This window comes from Artibeus jamaicensis, unplaced genomic scaffold (assembly GCF_021234435.1).
Source record: "Artibeus jamaicensis isolate MK-2021 breed Jamaican fruit bat unplaced genomic scaffold, CSHL_Jam_final contig_3109, whole genome shotgun sequence".
Taxonomy (NCBI): Eukaryota; Metazoa; Chordata; class Mammalia; order Chiroptera; family Phyllostomidae; genus Artibeus; species Artibeus jamaicensis.
The window spans coordinates 2,321,916-2,338,549 of record NW_026521716.1 but is presented as its reverse complement, the minus strand read 5'-3'; the positions used below and the strand labels follow the sequence as shown (position 1 = coordinate 2,338,549).

The 16,634-nt window shown below is 64.5% G+C and overlaps 2 protein-coding genes across 8 annotated transcripts in view; both read right to left on the bottom strand.

The window, feature by feature from the left end:
• Positions 1–583: 583 nt before the first annotated feature.
• On the bottom strand, positions 584–8,840 carry LOC119041824 (tumor necrosis factor receptor superfamily member 23-like). 3 transcript variants are annotated; one of them, XM_053662912.1, is made up of 9 exons: positions 8,709–8,840; positions 7,518–7,647; positions 6,775–6,903; positions 5,335–5,446; positions 3,619–3,692; positions 2,467–2,619; positions 1,899–2,041; positions 1,336–1,516; positions 584–916 (listed from the first exon to the last, which is right to left on the bottom strand). In XM_053662912.1, exons 1-9 carry the CDS (start codon positions 8,775–8,777, stop codon positions 912–914), a joined length of 996 nt encoding a protein of 331 aa, XP_053518887.1. In that variant the 5' UTR covers positions 8,778–8,840; the 3' UTR covers positions 584–911. The 3 variants fall into 3 exon arrangements, with proteins under 3 accessions (XP_053518887.1, XP_053518888.1, XP_053518889.1); XM_053662913.1 differs by having other exon boundaries at positions 1,899–1,960; XM_053662914.1 differs by having other exon boundaries at positions 1,899–1,924.
• A 2,740-nt stretch (positions 8,841–11,580) lies between these two features.
• OSBPL5 (oxysterol binding protein like 5) overlaps positions 11,581–16,634 on the bottom strand; it is a 52,776-nt gene continuing 47,722 nt past the window's right edge. For 4 of the 5 annotated variants that reach the window (XM_037135347.2, XM_053662924.1, XM_053662926.1 and 1 more), the window contains exons 16-22: positions 16,473–16,562; positions 16,256–16,392; positions 15,763–15,948; positions 15,367–15,493; positions 14,770–14,908; positions 14,034–14,136; positions 11,581–12,695 (exon numbers count right to left, since the gene is read on the bottom strand). In XM_037135347.2, coding sequence (XP_036991242.2) covers positions 12,557–12,695; positions 14,034–14,136; positions 14,770–14,908; positions 15,367–15,493; positions 15,763–15,948; positions 16,256–16,392; positions 16,473–16,562 — 921 coding nt within the window. In that variant the 3' untranslated portion in view covers positions 11,581–12,556. The remainder of the gene's footprint in view (positions 12,696–14,033; positions 14,137–14,769; positions 14,909–15,366; positions 15,494–15,762; positions 15,949–16,255; positions 16,393–16,472; positions 16,563–16,634) is intronic. The other variant, XM_037135348.2, reaches the window with a different exon arrangement.

The following is a 16,634-nucleotide window of genomic DNA, read 5'->3' as shown; positions in this document are numbered from 1 at the left end:
GAGGGAAAAGACGAGGAGAGAAACGTCCATCAGTTGCCTCTAGTGGGCGCCCTGACCTGAGATCGGACCTGCAACCCAGGCACGAGCCCTGAACAACGGCCGACCCTTCCGTTCATGGAGTGATGCCCAACCAGCTGAACCACACTGGCCAGGGCTCTGTAAACCTTTTCCATGCCAGTTTACATTTTCATAAAGCTTGTCTATTTCACCTTGGTTTCCAAGTTCACAGGCACACAGTTGTTCTCGATGTGTCCCGGTACTTTGACCATCTCTGCCGTCTGGAGCTGCCTTCTGCGTTGCTGGTGGGCCCTGTGCTTTGCTAAGCGGCAGCAGAGGCTCTGCTTCTAAATTAAATTAAAATTTCCCTGGCTGGGGTGGCACAGTGGGTTGAGCGATGGCCTGCGAACCAAAGGGTCACGGGTTCAATCCTCAGTCAGGGCACATGCCTGGGTTGTGGGCCAGGTCCCCAGCAGGGGGCGTGTGAGAGGCAACCACGTGTTGATTTTTCTCTCCCTCTCTTTCTCCCTTGCCCTCTAAATATAAATAAAATCTTTAAAAAGTAAAGTAATTTATTGAAGCCCAGTGAGCCCCCAGGAGGCCTCCCCAGTATCTGTGTCTCTTCTCCCAGCAGGATCCACAGACGCCGGCGCTGGGCTGAAGAACGTCCCCCAGATGCATGTCCCCCGAAAACTCAGAGTGTGGCTGTATTCGGAATTAGGGCCTTTGCAGATGTCATCTGGGGGAGCTGAGGTCACTTTGCAGCAGCTTGGGCCCTAAGCTCACACGACCGTGACCTCCTACACAGAGGACAGCCACACCGAGGAGGGGCCACAGAGGCCTGTGACAGGATGGTCCCCGAGCCTCTGGAGAGAGCGCAGCTCTGTGGCACCGTCATCGTGGCCTCCTGGCCTTCAGACTGTGAGAGAACACACGGCTCTAGTCATCCGCAGGAAGCTGACTGGCCTCCCTTGTCCCCCGACCCCACACAGGGGGCGCCCCAGAAGGGCTCACTGGGTGACCTGTGCCCTGTTGTGGGAGGAGGTCAGGTGCCACCTGGCTCTAGGCTGGGCCCTGCTGCTCCCTGGGGGTGGGCGGGACAGCCCCGGTGGCCTCACTGTATGCAGGGTCCCCACCTGACCCGGAGGTGCAGCCCCCCTCGGGGGGTTGTATCGGTGACTAAACTGACAGTGAAAGAGGCCTGGACAGCGTCGCCACTGCTGATCTTTTTCACTCGCTCGAAAACACCCCCTGCCTGCTCCAGGTCCGAGACAGGCCCTCAGCCAGCCTGATAATCGGGGTCGGTGGCCAAGGGCAGTGCAGGGCCCGCCTCCTCACCTGCTGCAGCCTGCGGGCCCCCCACACCCGCCAGGCTCTCCGGGATGCTGGGGGGCATCGGGGCCACAGACGCCAAGCCCAAGCTGCCCGCAGACAGGCCGTGGTCGTCTGTCCTGGGGCCCGGAGGGTCTGCCTCTCGGGTCCCGTGCGATGACTCGGAGGACACTGAGCTCTCGGGGCCCTGAAAACACGAGGAGGGTCCTGAGGGGCTTCAGCGCAGGGGCAGCCCCGCAGGACAGGGGCCCAGGAACCCAGGCTGAGGGGCCCGGCTCTGGTCTCAGCTCTGCCCTCTCTGCCAGTTCCACTGGCCTCCGTCCAGGCCCTGTGAGGCCTCTTGGGGCCTCAGTTTCCCCACTGTGAATGGAACCCTCCAGAGTCTCAGGCTCCCCCAGCTCTGGGCCCTGGGCTCATGTTTGGCCAACACTTGGGCAGCAAGGGCCCCTAGAGCTGGTGCAGCCACCTCCTCCGGTGGGGCTCCCCTGGCCAAGACGGGAGTCGGGGCCAGGACCGGCACCCGCATGCAGGCACGGACAAGAGCTGCCTGCCCCCCGGGTGGTGCTCACCAGGCTTCCTCCTCGGTCCCGGGTTCCTGTGGAGACAGGCAGCAGAGTGTGGTCACAGGAGGCTGCCAGGAGGGTCCTCTCTGTCATGGGATGGCTTGGGAGGCGAGGGACCCCTCCCCAGGCCAAGGACCCCACTGGGGAAGCTGCAGGAAGGGGCCCGGCGTCCTTCATCCCCCTCCCCCGTGTTCCAGTTCCACAACTTCTGGAACCTTCCAACAAGCCTATGTCTCTCTGCACCCAGAATACCCAGCGCCCTCTAACACAGCAGCCCCCCGGAATCATTGCCATGGACCTTCCAGACCCCCTGTGCCAGGTCAGGTGTGCCCTGCAGATGGAGCTGACACGGATTAATGAGGCCTCAGGACCCCAAATGCAGCCAGGCCCGTCCCTCAGCCCCAGGGGCTTGGGGTTCATCAGAGAAGAACCGTGATGGCTTCCAGGCTGTTCTGCTTTCTGTCACCCTGTGGGGGACCGAGGCTCAGCCTGGAGAACCAGGAAGACCCGGCCGAGGCCCCGCCCTGTCCTGACTCAACGCCCGGCCCCGCCCCCAGCCCGGGCTGTCACTCACTCTCCTCCAGTGGCTCCAGGTCAGAACTCCCGCTGCTCCAGGACTGGAATCCTCCATCTTTTACCTTCTTAACGTAGGCCGTGATGTAGATGCCCAGACAAACCAGGGACAGGATTATAAAGCTCCCGATCAACGAGAGCCGGTGTCTGCTCTCTGAACACAGGAGAGACAGAAAGCGTGTCTGTCAGGTCAAAGCCGACCTCGTTTCCAGCAGCCGCGGGACCAAGTCCGGACCGACCCCATGTGTGCACATGAAGGGCGGGGAAGCCCCGGGTCGGGGCACCTGCACCCCGTGTCCACGGCACCACCGCTCACAGAGGGAGACACGGACCCCCTCAGTGAGATGCACAGAGCGGCCGCGTGTGCACACAGACACACACACGCGCACTGAAATCTGTTACCACAGGAAGGAGGACCCCTGTCATCGCAGCACCGTGCACACATGGGGGACAAGGGCTCCGTGAGGCACTCACACAGACACCCCCCAGGGGACCCCATGTCACGTGGGCCCCAAACACCACCCAATGTCGTGAGACGTCCCCTCTGACCCCTCCAGGGGTTTGGTCTTGTTCAGACCTTGCAGGGAGGCCTTTGGGTCGTTGTGAGTTCATTTCCGTGTCTGCTGTGACGTCAGGGCTCAACTCCTCCTGGGCGTGGGGACGTCCAGGGTGCCCAACACCACTTACTGAGAAGCCATCCTTCTCATAGAGGGGTCGGGGCTCAGGGTCTGTCTGATTAAAAATGTCCCCAAGTCCATGAGCAGGAGAGTGAACAGCACTACACGTGTCTGTCTGCACCTACGTCTGTGTGTCACTCAGACACACAGAGAGGTGAGGCCCTGGCAGGTCCCACTGTGACCCAGGGGCTGGGGACTTGAGCCTAAATGAGAGCAGCCGGGCACACAAGGCCACATGTCATTGGATTCCGTGTCTGTGACACGTCCTGAATGGGGGAACCCGTCCCAGAAAGTAACTCGGGTTTGCCGGGGGCTGAGGGGGAGGGGAGCGCTGCTGGACCCAGGGCTGAAGGGAACCGGGTCAGAGCTGCACTGCCCCCCCCCCCGCCCCCTGTCAGACAGTTCTCCCCGGGTTACGGGTTCTCTTCTCCACAGACAGACAGACAGACACCTGAACAAGGGCGACCCTCTCTCACCTGGGCCAGGGGGGCCGCACACGGTGTCCGCCGTGGAGTTGCACTGCTGCAGGACCACCAAACCCTCGGGACACCTGGGGGTGGGGGTGACACAGACTCACTGTTCCTGCTTCCAGGTCTCTCCAGGCCCCAGGCACCTGGTCCACACTGTCACCAACAGATGGTGTCTCCGTGGGGCGCTTCCCCAGCACACTTTTGGGGAGCACTGTGTGCTGTGATCACAGACCCCATGAGGGTCCTGGGGTCACAGGAAGCCCCCATCCCTCACCCCAGAACCAGCCCTGGTCCCACTGGGAGGACAGTTGATCTGTTTCCCCCCGGATGGATGACCATGGCCTTGTGTGTAGGCCTGGGAACTGGAGGAGAGGGGTCCGTCCTGCTTCTAACAAAGGTTCGGGAGGCGGCTGGTCCTGCCTCACTGTTGCCGGCTGAGAGCTCGCTGTTCAGTGCAGGGCGTTCTGACGTCCTGGGCAGGTTCACTCACACCCGGGGGCGCGAGTCACTCACCAAGGACCTCTTGTGGGTGCTCAGAGCCCCCACAGCACTGCGTACCACAGCACAGTGGCATCTGTCCAGGACTGTGAGACACCAGCCCCATGCTTCCTCCACCCCCGGGCCCCCCAACTTCTTTCTGGAGAGCTGGGGCTTATTCTCGGACCCCAAACTCCAGATCACAAAGTGAGAAACGCTGGAGACTCCTCCAGGTCCGACAGTGTGTAGGACCCAAAAGCCCGACCAGCCTGTCCCTTTGCTCTCCTGTGACCGAACACACCCTCGGAGGGGCAGACATGCAAGTCCTGGACCCCCAGACCCCGTCGTTCCCCTGGGATGATTGAGCAACTGGTCCTCCACCTGGGTGACCGAGGACACTGGTGTGGTCACCCAGGATTGTGCGCACACACACGGCCAGCAGCCGGGAGGACAGAACGAATGTTTCTGTAAGATCCAATGACCTGACGGTACCTGTTCCCAGGAGGTGACATCAGGACCCCTCCAGCAAAGCAAAGGAGGGACCCAGACAGGGGGATGCGGTGGGTGGCGCACAGGATGGGGGGAGCAGAGGCCCTGCCTGGGCTGCTGGGTGCAGACTTGAGCGGGTGCCTCAGCTGGGGACCCAGGGAGGGACACAAGCGCCAGGACTATAAGAACAGGAGGCTGAGGGGGAGCTCGGGACCCTGAGGCTGGAGGACGGTGGGTTGTGTGGGGAAGCATGGACCGGCGTCCGCAGACGGTAGGAATGAGCCCTGGCTGGTGTGGCTGAGGGCACTGAGGGCCACCTGTCGACCAAAAGATTGCTGGTTCGATTCCCTGTCAGGGCGCAGGTCTGGGTCACAGGCCAGGTCGCCAGTTTGGGGGCGCGCAAGACGCAACGGACTGATGTTCCTCTGGCAAATCGATGTTTCTCTCCCTCTCTTTTCCCACCCTTCCCCTTCCTCTGAAAGTAAATAAAATTATAAAAGGAAAGTTTAGGAAGAAGAAAATAAAGTATGGAACATGGAACGTGTGCCACTTAGGAGCGGTGTGAAAGGGAATGCAGGGCTGGGAACCCGGGGGAGACCAGGAGGAGGAGAACCGCCAGGCTGGCGTCTGCAGGGTCCCTGGGCTGGTGCGGTCTATGCTCACCTGGTCCCCAGCTCCTGAGGACCGCCCCACAGAAGCCCCGCCCACAGCCCCGTGCCCCGCCCACGGCACATGCGCGCGCACAGAGCCACCTACGTGCTGCACCGCCTGCAGAATTCCTCCTCTCCGGGGGTTTTGTAGAAACGGCCGGGTTGGCACCGGCACATCCGGTCGCTCGTGGCATTGCACTCCACCACCTCCACTTGCTCTGCAGGTCAGGAAAGCTTGCGTCAGTCCTGGGGACCCGCCTTGTCCCCGTGCACAGGGGCACCTGCTCGGGATTTGGGCTGGAGACCGTGTGGTTGGGTGGGAGTTAAGCGCCCCCCCCAGCAGGGCTCGGGTTGGTCTGAGGGTTCTTGTAAACCTGCGGGGGACACCCCTGCCACCTGGTCCCACACCTGTGTCCCCAGGGCCCGTGCCAGGAGCTGGGGCGCTGGTGCAGGAACGGGGTCACACGGACACAGTGTGAACCAGTCTCAAAATGCCGCCACCGGGGAGTTCCTTTTTGAAAAAAAAACAAAACCTCACATGCCTGACTGTGTTCTTCATCAATACTGCGTGTGTACCTCTGTGGCTACGAGAAAATAAGGGTGTTTTTCCTGTGGGGTTGGCCACTTGTAAAGCGTGTGTATGGAAACTGGGCCCATGGGAACACTGAGGCTTCCGGGGTCACGGACCCCGGAGGTGAGGTCACCATCGTCTGACTGGCAGTGAGGCAGGAGTCTAGTCCACCACAGCAGGCGGGTGGGCGGAGCCTCCCAGGTTGGGCGGGCAGGTGGGCGGAGCCTCCCCACCCTGGGCCGCAGGTGCAGGATGGGGGCGTTTTCAAAGGGAAAACGGTGACTGTCCCTCCGAGTGTGGGCTGGTGTTGGGGGTCACTGCTGGTTCCCCTGGGTGGGGGACGCACCCCTGGTGCATGTAGGAAGTGCGGGAGGTGGTGTGTTGGGGTGAAACACGGTGACATCTGCAGGTGACATTCGAGTAGTTCTTTCCCCTTCGCACACACAAAAACACACGCACACACACGCTCATCCATGCTGGCACACACACACGTACAGGTGATCAGACACCACTAATGGTCGGCGGCCTCTGTTCTATTCCTCACTTCCCTGCCCGTTGTGACGGTGTTGGCAGTGAACAGTAACGAGTCCCTGACCCCCTGAGGGTGACGTGGACCCGCTGCCTCCTCGTCTGTGCCTGGGTTTCCCCACTTTTCCACATCGAGCCGACTGCCTTCCCGTTTGAATATGGCGACTGAGAACAGAAACGGGCTGAGAACGTGGAACCCGAGTGGCTCTCTGGGTCCCGTCACTCTCCTGCTGTCACACCACTTGGGGACCGACGGGTGCGCTGACGGGCATCTCCCACCACGTCTCTGCGGGGCCGTGACCTCCCTCCTTCACCCGAGGGCCCCGGCTTCCCCCCAAACGTTTCCCCACTGAATCGTGAGCATCCCTGTGGCCAAGTCCTGAGGCCTGACCTGAAGGTAGGCCACGGCAGGGTCAAGGTCAGGCAAGGCGCCTGGCGGAGACTCACCGTTGGAGCAGGTGCCACACAGCAAGCAGGACTCCAGGCCGTTGGGGGACGCCGTGAACGTGCCCCTGTCACACTTCTCACACTGGCCCCGGGTGTGGGGGCGCCTGCAGTGTTCACGGACATACTCCCCTGTGCAGGAGGGGGGCGCTGTGGTTGGACCCCTCGGGGCACACGGGGCGTCCCCGCTGTGTGGTCTGCCCACCCCGTCCTGGGGGCAGCCTCTCCAGTGGGAACAGAGAAACACTTCTGTCTGCAGTTTCGGATCAGAGTGACCTCTGGACGTCACACCTTCTCACACATGAGAAAGCACGGACTGCCCAGGGTCCCCCCTCGGCACTCCTGTCCCTGCTGGCACCCGCCCCTCCGACTGCTGTGCTGTGGGCACCACCGGGCCCCGGGCCCCCAGACTGGCAGACACTGAGGACTGGTAAGACATGCCTCCTGTCAGCAGGACTATGACGTCCCAGTGCTCCGCCTCCCAGCCAGGGCCCAGGCTCAGCCTCCGGGAGGAGAGGGGACAGGTGTGCCCTTCAGGACCCAGAGCACCTCACTGGGCCAGCAGGTTCCTGCCAGGCTCACTGGGGGCAGACAGCGCTTCCTTCTAGAAGGTGTCCCCTGTGCCGCGTCCCCCTCGTGGGTGCTGCTAACCAGCCCTCCCTCCTCACTGTCAGGAGAGGGCCCCTCCCCACGGCCCCATACACTTGCACTGCGTGGTTCCGCCTGATGGACCGTCCCAGACTCACCCGCGGGGCAGAGCTGGCAGCAGTGGCCTGTGGACCAGTACTCGTGGGGCCCGCACTGGTCAGTGGGGCCGGGGCGTCCCGGGCTCCGCTGGGAAGTCGAGAGGGTCGGGGCAGTCTCCACCAGCTGGAACTGAACGAGAATCGTTCCGGATGGCCCACCTGTCCTGGCCCCTCTGCCCGCGTCTCAGCTCAGTGAATCCCAGCGCCCCCACCTGAGGCAGGTGCTGCCTGACCACCCACCCCCCACTCGGACCAGGTCTCCTTCCCAGACCCTGACCCTCTCCCTGCAGAGCTGGGGCCCCTCCCCTCACACGCCCCACCCCCCAAGAATCCGCCCCTGCGCGCTCCCCCGTCCCCCCCCTGCATCGGAGGCGGTCAGCTCACTGGCTCCACACGTGGGGTCAGGAAGGGGGCCTTCCCCCCCACCCCGTCCCCTGGGCTGGGACGGGTCACGATGCCCAGGTTTCAGGAGCAAGAGGAGTTAGTGACAGTGACGGCAACACCAGCGAGGAGCCATCTGGGGGTGCCCAGCACAGAAGGGGACCGAGGGCTTCTTCACGTACAGAAGCCTCCTGGCCCTCCCGTTTATGCCTGCACGTTTCATTTACTGTCTTCTCTCAAGTCCCCTTTTATTTCCTTTTTCCCCGTTTACATTCTGAACCTCTCTGCACAGCACCGGTTTTGCCAGTGTGAAGGACTGTGTGTGTGTGTGGGGGGGGAGATAAGACAGGAGACAGGAAGGAGGGGGGGAAAGAGAGGAGGAGTTAGAGAAGGGAAGAGGAAAGGGAGAGAGGGGAGTGGAGAAGGGATGGAAGAGGTGAGAGGAAGGGGGAGATGGGAGAGGAGGGGAACGGTGGGAGATTATAGGAGAGGGGAAGGAAGAGGAGAGGAGGAAGGAGAGGGGAGGAGGAGATGAGGGACAAGAGGATAGAGGAGAGGACGGGATAGGGGAGAGGAGGCGGAGAAGCGAGGGGAGGAGACAGCAGCCTGTTGTCCTCCCTGCGGTGGGAGGATTCCCACCCAGAGCCGCTCCGATCGGCGCTCGGGTGATGGTGGGGGCGGGGGGCGAGGAACGCGGCTGGTCTCCCTCCAGGCTGTAGAGCTCACGCTGCATCCAAGACTTGGTCTTGCCCGGGGCGGCCGAGCTGCGCTGTCCGGGTCCGCCCTCCCCCGAGCCCCCGCCACACCCACCTGCTCCCGGAGCAGCAGCGGCAGCAGCAGCGACTGCGACAGCGACAAGAGAGCAGACGCCAAGGCCATGTGTCGCCGGGCTGTGCAGCCAGCGGGACCGAGGTGTAGAACTTGGAAAATTCACGCTTCTTCTGCACTGGTCCGGGATTTACAATGGGGAAAAGCCTGCTGTTCCTACAGGCCCGCTCCCTGGGAGCCCGGCGATTGGCTGGTGCCTCGGGCCTGGCCCAATCACACGTCCCACAGCCGCTTTCCCCTCCTCTTTCCCCTCCAATCATACGCCCCATGGCCGCTTTCCCCTCCTCTTTCTCATGAGAAAGGAAGTCTTTTACCATTTTAGGAGTCAGAAGAAAAAGGAAAGAGGCAGAGTTGTAATTCACTCCGCAATATGGTTGTGACACAGACCGCTGACCGATGTCTCTCCCTCTCTCTAAAATGAACATAAAATCTGTGCAAAATAAAGACAAATCCTCTTTCTAGCGCTGCAAAAAGTTTTCGTTTCAAGAGGAGGTCTTTTCATTATCAGTAAAATCAAATGTTCAAACTAAATGTTACATGAGCATCATTCAACAGCCCACAAAATCGGAGACCAGCGCTGACACAGCTCTCCACGTGCAGACGGGTTTCTCCGCAAGCCGCACATTCACGGACCCACCGAGTTACCACTTCTGAGCCAATACGCAGGTCTAAAAACTTCGTTCAAAGTTCCAGAACTTGTCAACCTGCCGCTGACACCCACCGAGAATCATGTTTCCATTCACTTCGCGTTTCAAGGCCCCGCACGGGGACCCGGGCTCGGGGTCCGCCGCGCTCAGGCCCTGCCAGGGGCCCTGTCCCTCCCCCCACGCCCGCCCCCACGGGTCCGGAGACAGCGCGCCACCGGCGCTCGGCCCCTCCGGGGCTCGGGGTCTTCCCTCTCCGGAGTCAGCGCCCTGCCCCCTCTGCGCCCGCGGAGCGGCCGCGGCCAGGAAGGGACAGGGTCGGGCCGGCGGGTCTGCCGGAGCCCAGCTGCCCGAGACCCGGTGCCCTGACGGGGGAGGCGCAGGGATCTGAAACCCCAGCAGGCCGGCGTGCGGCCGCGCCCAGCAAACGGGAAGCCGGGCCAGGCCTCTCCACCCACACGGTTTCCCCTCGGCCATTTCCCTACAGGCTGGCGCGGCTGCGGGGCCACGGGCTGAGCTTCGGGGTCGCTCCCCCGGCAGGAGCCCCCGGCCTCAGCAGCCCCCCAGTCGCACCGGTCGCTGCCGCGAACTGGAGGACGGGAGCGCGTCCAGACTTCCACCCTCCAGGCTTGCAGCCCGTGAGGCTCCCGGGCGCCGGGTCTCTGCACGCGCCCCCTCAGCACCGGCAAGGGAAGGGACGCGGCTCCTTCCAGCCCCGGACGAGCACAGCGCCTCCAGCCGACCCAAGACACACACCCAGCTGTCCTGGGCTCCGAGCTCAGCCAGGGGACCCGCCGCTGTCCCTCCCTCTCCGCTCAGCGCACAAGGTCTTGCGGCTTCTGGGGGGAACGACGGGGATTGTGGGGGGCAGTGGGGGCTTGGCGTGGACACGGTTCCCCCAGGGTCCTCCAGGGGAAGGGGACCCCTCCTTCCAGGGGGTGGCCAGGCACAGCCCTGGCACAGCAGTGGGGGGGCTCTACCCCCTTAATCCATGAATCCTCCGCCAAGGACCCCCACAGGGCCCACTGCCCCGGAGAGGAGGGAGCAGCAGCTGGTTGTCAGGTCCAAACAGAGCTGGCAAAGGCCACTGGAAAGTCTGCGTCCCCAGAACTGCAATGCCCCGCGGCCGGGGGTGGGGGTTCTCCACACAGCGTCCAGCCCTTCAGCCCCACAGACACCCTGAGGGCTGGACCGGTGGGAGGGGGTCCTGCATGGGGAGTGGGGTGGGAGGCCCAGCTCTGGACCCCGAGGCGTTCTGAACAATGGCCACCAGCACCTGTGATGCACCCAGTGACCCTGGCAGCCCCCTCTCTGGGCGCGTCCACCCGCCGCCCTGTCCTGTTGTGTGGGGGCAGATCTCTGCTCTCGCAGCGAGGACGGAGAGAACTGTGCAGAGGGCCCCAGGCTGCAGAACAGGGGACGGGGGCTCCTGAGTCAGCCTCCGGGGGTGGTGAGGACTGCTCTGGCTCCGAAAGGGCCCAGAGCAGCCCACCCTGAACCCACCTGCAGAAACTGCACAGCACCCACGCTCCGGCAGGGCCCACCACCCTCCGGGGAGCAGTGTGGTCTGCCCACGGCTGCCCCTGCTTGATCCTGCTGGGCTCCAGTCCCAGTCCCCTCCTGTTCTGGGGCCCAGGTATAGAGGTCTGGAGACATCTTGGGGCCCCAGGGGTCCTCTCCTGCCCTGCCCTCCCCTTTCCAGCTTGTCCCTCCTCCCTCTGCAGCGGGCTGTGGGGTCTGTGCCGGCTGCCCCACCCTCCTTCACTGGCTCCCTGGGCTGTCCCAGCAAAGGCAGGCCACCCACTCTGGCCCTGGTGACGGAACACTGGGGACGGTGGTCCCTGAGGAACCAAAGCAGGAGATGGGCCGGGGTAGCGGGGCAGGGAGAGGGCAGTCGGTGGGGGGAAGGGACCAGGCAAAATCAGCCTGGGGGCCACCCAGGCCTGGGGGTTCCCTGGAGTGTCCTGGGGGACAATACTGGTCTGTGTCCCCAGCTGGTTCACTGGACCTCTGCCTCCTGCATGGGCTTCACAGGGTGAGCCTGCTTCTCACTGCTCCCACCCTCCCCCCCCCCCGGGGGCCCCTCCATCCTCATGACCTTGGACCCCTGCCCTGGGCCCTCCAGCCCCAGACAGCCCCCTGCTGGAATGGAGTCTGTGCCCAGGAAGACGCCCCTCCTTCCCAGAACTGCCCCAAGAAGACAACAGGCAACGGGTGTGTTCTTTTATTCCAGGGAACGGGGCACAGACCTGTCCCCACACTGTTGGGGGGGGCCCAGGACATGGGCACAAAAGCCGGAAAATGCAGCATCAGCCCGGAGGGCTCGGCCACGGCAGAGTTCAGGCTCCGTGTGCACCTACACGTGTGGGAGCTCACACACGTGCACACACACACTTGGAAATTGACACAGAGCCGAGGGCAGACGGTGCCCAAGTACAGTATTGCCACGCGTTTATCCGGCAAGTGAGCGGGGGACAGCGGGGGCCCTGCCGGGACCGGGGAAAGGATCCCAGGCGGGTGCAGGGCAGCCATGCTCCACCCGCGGTGAGTGTCGCAGGCCGGCCCGGCGCCCACGCATCTGCGATCACAGGTGCCCTTCCCCCGCACTGCAGGGCTGGACTGCGGGGATGGGGCAGGTTCCTTACTTCTAACCAGGCTCCTCCCAAACAGCACTGTGGCAGACTGACTCCAGGGGCCCGTCAGGGCCATGCCAGGGTGACGGGGCAGAGTCTCAGGAGGGACAGCCTGTGGGTCAGGACCAAGGCAGCCCTGGGGACCCCTGGCTTGCCCCTCTCTCCCCTGCACCCAGCTGGGGAGCAGATGTCCAGTGCTGGGGGACCCTCCTACTCCCTGCCTGTGTCGACCCCACATGGCAGGTGGGGACTGGACCAGGAGAGAGAGGCCAGATGACCAGGGTATGCGTTGCATGACGAAGGGGCATTTGGTTTGAGCATTAAGGCCAGTGCTGGGTGAGGGCCCGTCAGAGAGGCAGCGCCTCCCCAGGAAGAGCCGGAAGCCCCAGGTCCCTCCTGTTGTCCTCCTGCTACCAGGGCCCCTCTGTCCATAGGGGCTGAGGTCACAGTGTCCCTCTGCCTCCCCGGGCTGGTTTAAAGTGCTGGGTGCCTGCGAGGGAGGGATGCAGCGGCCGAGTTCCGTGGGTGGCGGCCACCCCGCCCTGAAGGATGCTCACGTGAGGACGAGGTTCAGCAGCAGCTGGCAGGCCAGGAGTGTGCAGAGCAGGCACCAGGCCCGGGGGCTGTGCAGGGGGCCCGAGGCCGCGGCCTGCCGGGCCCTGGCTGCGGAGCTCAGCATGGCCGCAAGCTGCCTGCAAGGAGAAGGCGCAGCGGCTCAGCCAGGCCAGCGGGCACGTCCCGCCCTCCGGGGACGTGAGTGCTGGGGGCATGATCCGGAGAGGGCACCCAGGGCACAGGGGTGGCCCTGGGCTCTTGGGCACCCATTCCAGGGAGCAGGGTCAGGGGTGGGGGAGCAGAGCGCCGCCCTGGCTCTGCTGGTGAACTGTGTTCCACCTCCTGTCACCCACCAAAGTCATAGGCTGGAGCCCTGACCCCCAGAACCTCAGAATGTGACAATATTTGGAGAAAGAGCTCTGAAAGAGGTGACGAAGGGAAAATGAGGTCACTAGGTGGGTCCTGATGCTATGTGATTGGTGTCCTTATGAGAACAGAACACAGACACACACAGAGGGACGACCACGTGGGGACACAAGGGGAGGACGGCTGTCTAAACGCCCAGGACAGAGGCCTCAGGGGGAACCGGCCCCGTGACACCTGGGTCTTGGACTCCCACTTCCAGGATGGGGACCGTGAAAGTCTGTGGGGCTTTGTTATGTGGCCCCGGGACACTCACACCCTACGAGACTCGTGGGTTCACACCTTTCCCAGCACCGGCCCTGCTCTGGTCCCACTACTCTCAGTAGTGACTTTTGCTCTCCCTCTTCCAGCTGTTCCCCCACCCCCTGCATCTTCCTCCGGGAAGCCCTCCCTGACCACACAGGTGGCATTCTTCCAAGGTGCCTCCCGCAGCCTCCCGAGGGGCAGGCTGGAGCTGTGGTGAGGCCGGGCCCTCGGGACCCGACACGGGAGACTTCCAGTGGGGGGCTGGGCTTTGAGGCACACCACTGGGTTCCCAGGGCAGCCAGGAGCTAGGTACTGGGCAGAGTCCAGCCCCCTGCACCATCTTCTTTCTAGCCCAGGGACACAGGGGGAAACTGAGGCACGGGCAGCCCAAGGTCCCACAGCCAGGGAGTCAGGCCTGAGCTGGGAGCCCGGCCTTGGAGCAAAGCGGGAAGCTGTGGTTCTGTGCCCCACACTCTGGGAAGTCCGCTCACGGAAGGGCCCGTGGGGCCAGGGCGGCCCTTACCCACCATGGTCACTGAGCAGGCCTCACTCACCCCTCCCACCCGAGTGTCTGCCGTGAGGGCACTGGGTGAACCCTGAGATCAGTGAAGTCTGAGACGCCCAGGGGCGGCCGCTGGCAGCAGTGCTGGCCCTGCTCCTGCCTGGCTCTGAGTCACCGTGATCTAGGCCACTGCTCTGACTCACTGGGGGCCCCTCCCCACCCATGGCCTCTGCATCCTCCTCAGGCACCGGGCTCAGCCGCTCCCCAGGACTCCCTGCCCGCACCGCCACCGCCCGGGGCCTACCTGTGCAGCTCCTGCTGCGCCTCCCGCAGGGCCAGGGTGGCCTCGTGCAGGGCCTGCAGCCGCCGGGCCTCCTTCCCACACCGCCGGCACGGGCTCTCGCTGCCTGGGAGGACAGGCCACCAGTTGCAGGGCCAGGGACAAGGGAACATGGGGGGGGCAGGGAGGGGAGACTGGAGGAGGAGCCGGCAGGTTGGGGAGCTAGTGTGGGGGGGTCCCGGGCCGTGCCCAGCTGGAGGCCCCGCCCCGCCCCACCCCGCCCCATGGGAGCGTTCAGGGCAAAGCCAACGGTGCTGAGAGACAGGGAGAGACACCAAGGGGCATCTCAGGAGGGAGCCCAGGCTCAGCTGGCCCCTAACAAGCACTGGGAGACAGGAGTGGCCGAGTGCGGCCCATCACCACAGAGGTGGGGACCAAGTTGAAAGACACACTCGGGCCCGGGCTCGTAAGGGTAACGGAAGGAGAGGTGGGGTGGGACCAGAGGGTCACAGACAAAGGGACACTGTGCAGCCACATTCCCGCCAAGCAAGGAGGTCCCTCCCCTTTGAGCCCAGGGTTGGGGAGCCCGGCCCCCGCCGCACAGTTCCCACGTGCCCCGGGCGCAGGGAGGCCCCCCGGACGACCTCTGGGAGGACAGCCAGGCTGGGGGCGGCGGAGCTTCCTCCTGGGACTGGGCCACCTGGGGAGGGCACGTCCCTGGCCTTCCCACCCACAGAAGGGCCTGCTCAGGAGCACTCACCAGGGACAAAGTCTCCGTCACCGTCCTCATCCGAGAGCTCTGGGCAGGACTCTGGCGTGGAGCCACTGCTCTCAGTGGCCTGGCTGTGGCCGGAGGGCTGGTCGCTGGCTTTGCGAAGCCGCCGGTCTGGGCCAGGCCCCTGCGTAGAGACCGAGGCACTGGGCAGGAGCCCACCCACAGCCCGGCCTCCCTCAGAGAGCACAGCCCCTTCTGGCTGCCCTTGGAGGCCGGTGTCCGTGTGAAAGCTGTCACTTCCGCTGCCCCTTGGCCAGGCCCCGGCTCCCCTGAGCCTCAGCTGCCTCGTTGGGTGCAAGGGGGTGGGGTGCTGGCACCAGGGAGGGCGGCTCCGGGAGCAGGGCGCTGGGACCGTCCGTGGCACGGAGCCTGCACGCCGAGTCCCTGCGAGTCCAGCAGCCTCAGGCCCCACGCTGGGGAAGGCGGGGAGGGGACGAGGCATGGGGCCTGCCTGGGGGGCTGTGGGACTGTGACGGCAGGGGACAGAGAGGAGGAGGCCCCGCTGGGGGGCGTGAGGCACATCCGCAGCCGGACTGCCCCTCCCACGGCCGAGAACCTGGGCGGGGACCCCGGGGTGCTGACCTGGTGCCCAGGCCCTGGGCTGCCCTCCACGCGGGTCTGGGGGCTCGGGCTCTCTCGCTGCAGGGTGTATAGCACCCCGTCTTGCTCAAACTGGGCGATGTCCCTCAGGGGGTCCCAGGGGCTGTGCCTGGAGGCCCAGAGGATGTCCACTGTCGGGGGCGGTGCGCCTCGGGGGAAGAGGACACCCTCCCAGCCAGAGCCCCACCACAGTGACCGCTGTCCACACCCGTGTGCAGGGTCCGCACGGAGGGCCGGCCAGAGCCCCCAATATGACCGCCACCCCCATCAGTCGCTCCTTGGGGGGAGTAGGAGCCCCACATGTTTCTCAGGCCCAGGTCCCAGACAGGTCGGGGACAGTCTGCTGGCCCCTGGGTACCCCCCGGCGCCAGCACTCACTTCTCGAATCGGTAGCGCCACTCCTGGGTGGCGGAGTCCAGGTGGAACAGCCGGGGGACCCAGGGCGTGAGGCTCTGCCGGCGCTCGTGGGCCCGCTGCCGCTGCGCCTCCTCCAGTAAAACCTTCTCCTGCGTGGCCCTGTGCTGGTCACCGTCCCTAATGGCCCTGGTGACATGCTGCCAGAGCCTGCGGGCAGGCACCTCCTCTGAGCTGGGGGACCTGGGCAGCCACGCCCTCTCAGCACCGGAGGGGAGGCTTAGAGCAACCTCTACTTGGTTGTCCCTGGGGACAGGGAGCTCACTGCCTCTCAGGGCGCCTGTGTCTCCCTGCTGACCTCGCCCGCATCTCAGCTGCCACAGGGTCTACTCTGAGGTCCACCCTCCCTCCCACCCTGCCAGGGAGTCCTGGGGACTTGCTCACAGCCCAGAAGCCCTGCCCAGGACTGGCTGTGCCAGATGGGGACCCCTGGGGACAGGGGGCTGGGTGGCCTCACCTCTCCGACTCCAGTTCCTCCTGTTCCTCCAGGAGCACCGTGCGCCGCCTCAGCCGCCGCTCCTGCACCTGCCTGCTTGGGTTCCAGAAGAGCTCGGCGCTTCCCCGACCCTCCTCCTGGATAAACACTTCCCTGTCCTGCCGCAGACGGCCAGGCGGGTCAGCGGCGCTGGCCTGTGGCCCTCCCGGTGCCCGGGGCCCCAGGGGCGGCCACTCACCCAGTGTCCGGAGAGATGCGCCAGGACCTCCTCTCCTGACGTGATCCTGCCCGAGATCTGGTTCATGCTCGTGCTGCCCCCAAAGAAAGGCTGAGGGGACATGCCCGAGACAGATGCCCGTGAGCCTGGTGGCCCTCCTGCAGCCCGTGCACCCCGGTGAGC

Bases quoted from the DNA above. Each gene is read 5' to 3' on its own strand.
- LOC119041824 (XM_053662912.1), bottom strand. From the start codon at position 8,777: ATGGCCTTGGCGTCTGCTCTCTTGTCGCTGTCGCAGTCGCTGCTGCTG. The intron at 5,447-6,774 runs GTGAGTCTCCGC...CCTGACCTGCAG, and splicing joins GTGTGGCACCTGCTCCAACG to AGCAAGTGGAGGTGGTGGAG. The intron at 2,042-2,466 runs GTGAGTGACAGC...CCCTTCCTGCAG, and splicing joins CCTGGAGCCACTGGAGGAGA to CTTCCCCAGTGGGGTCCTTG.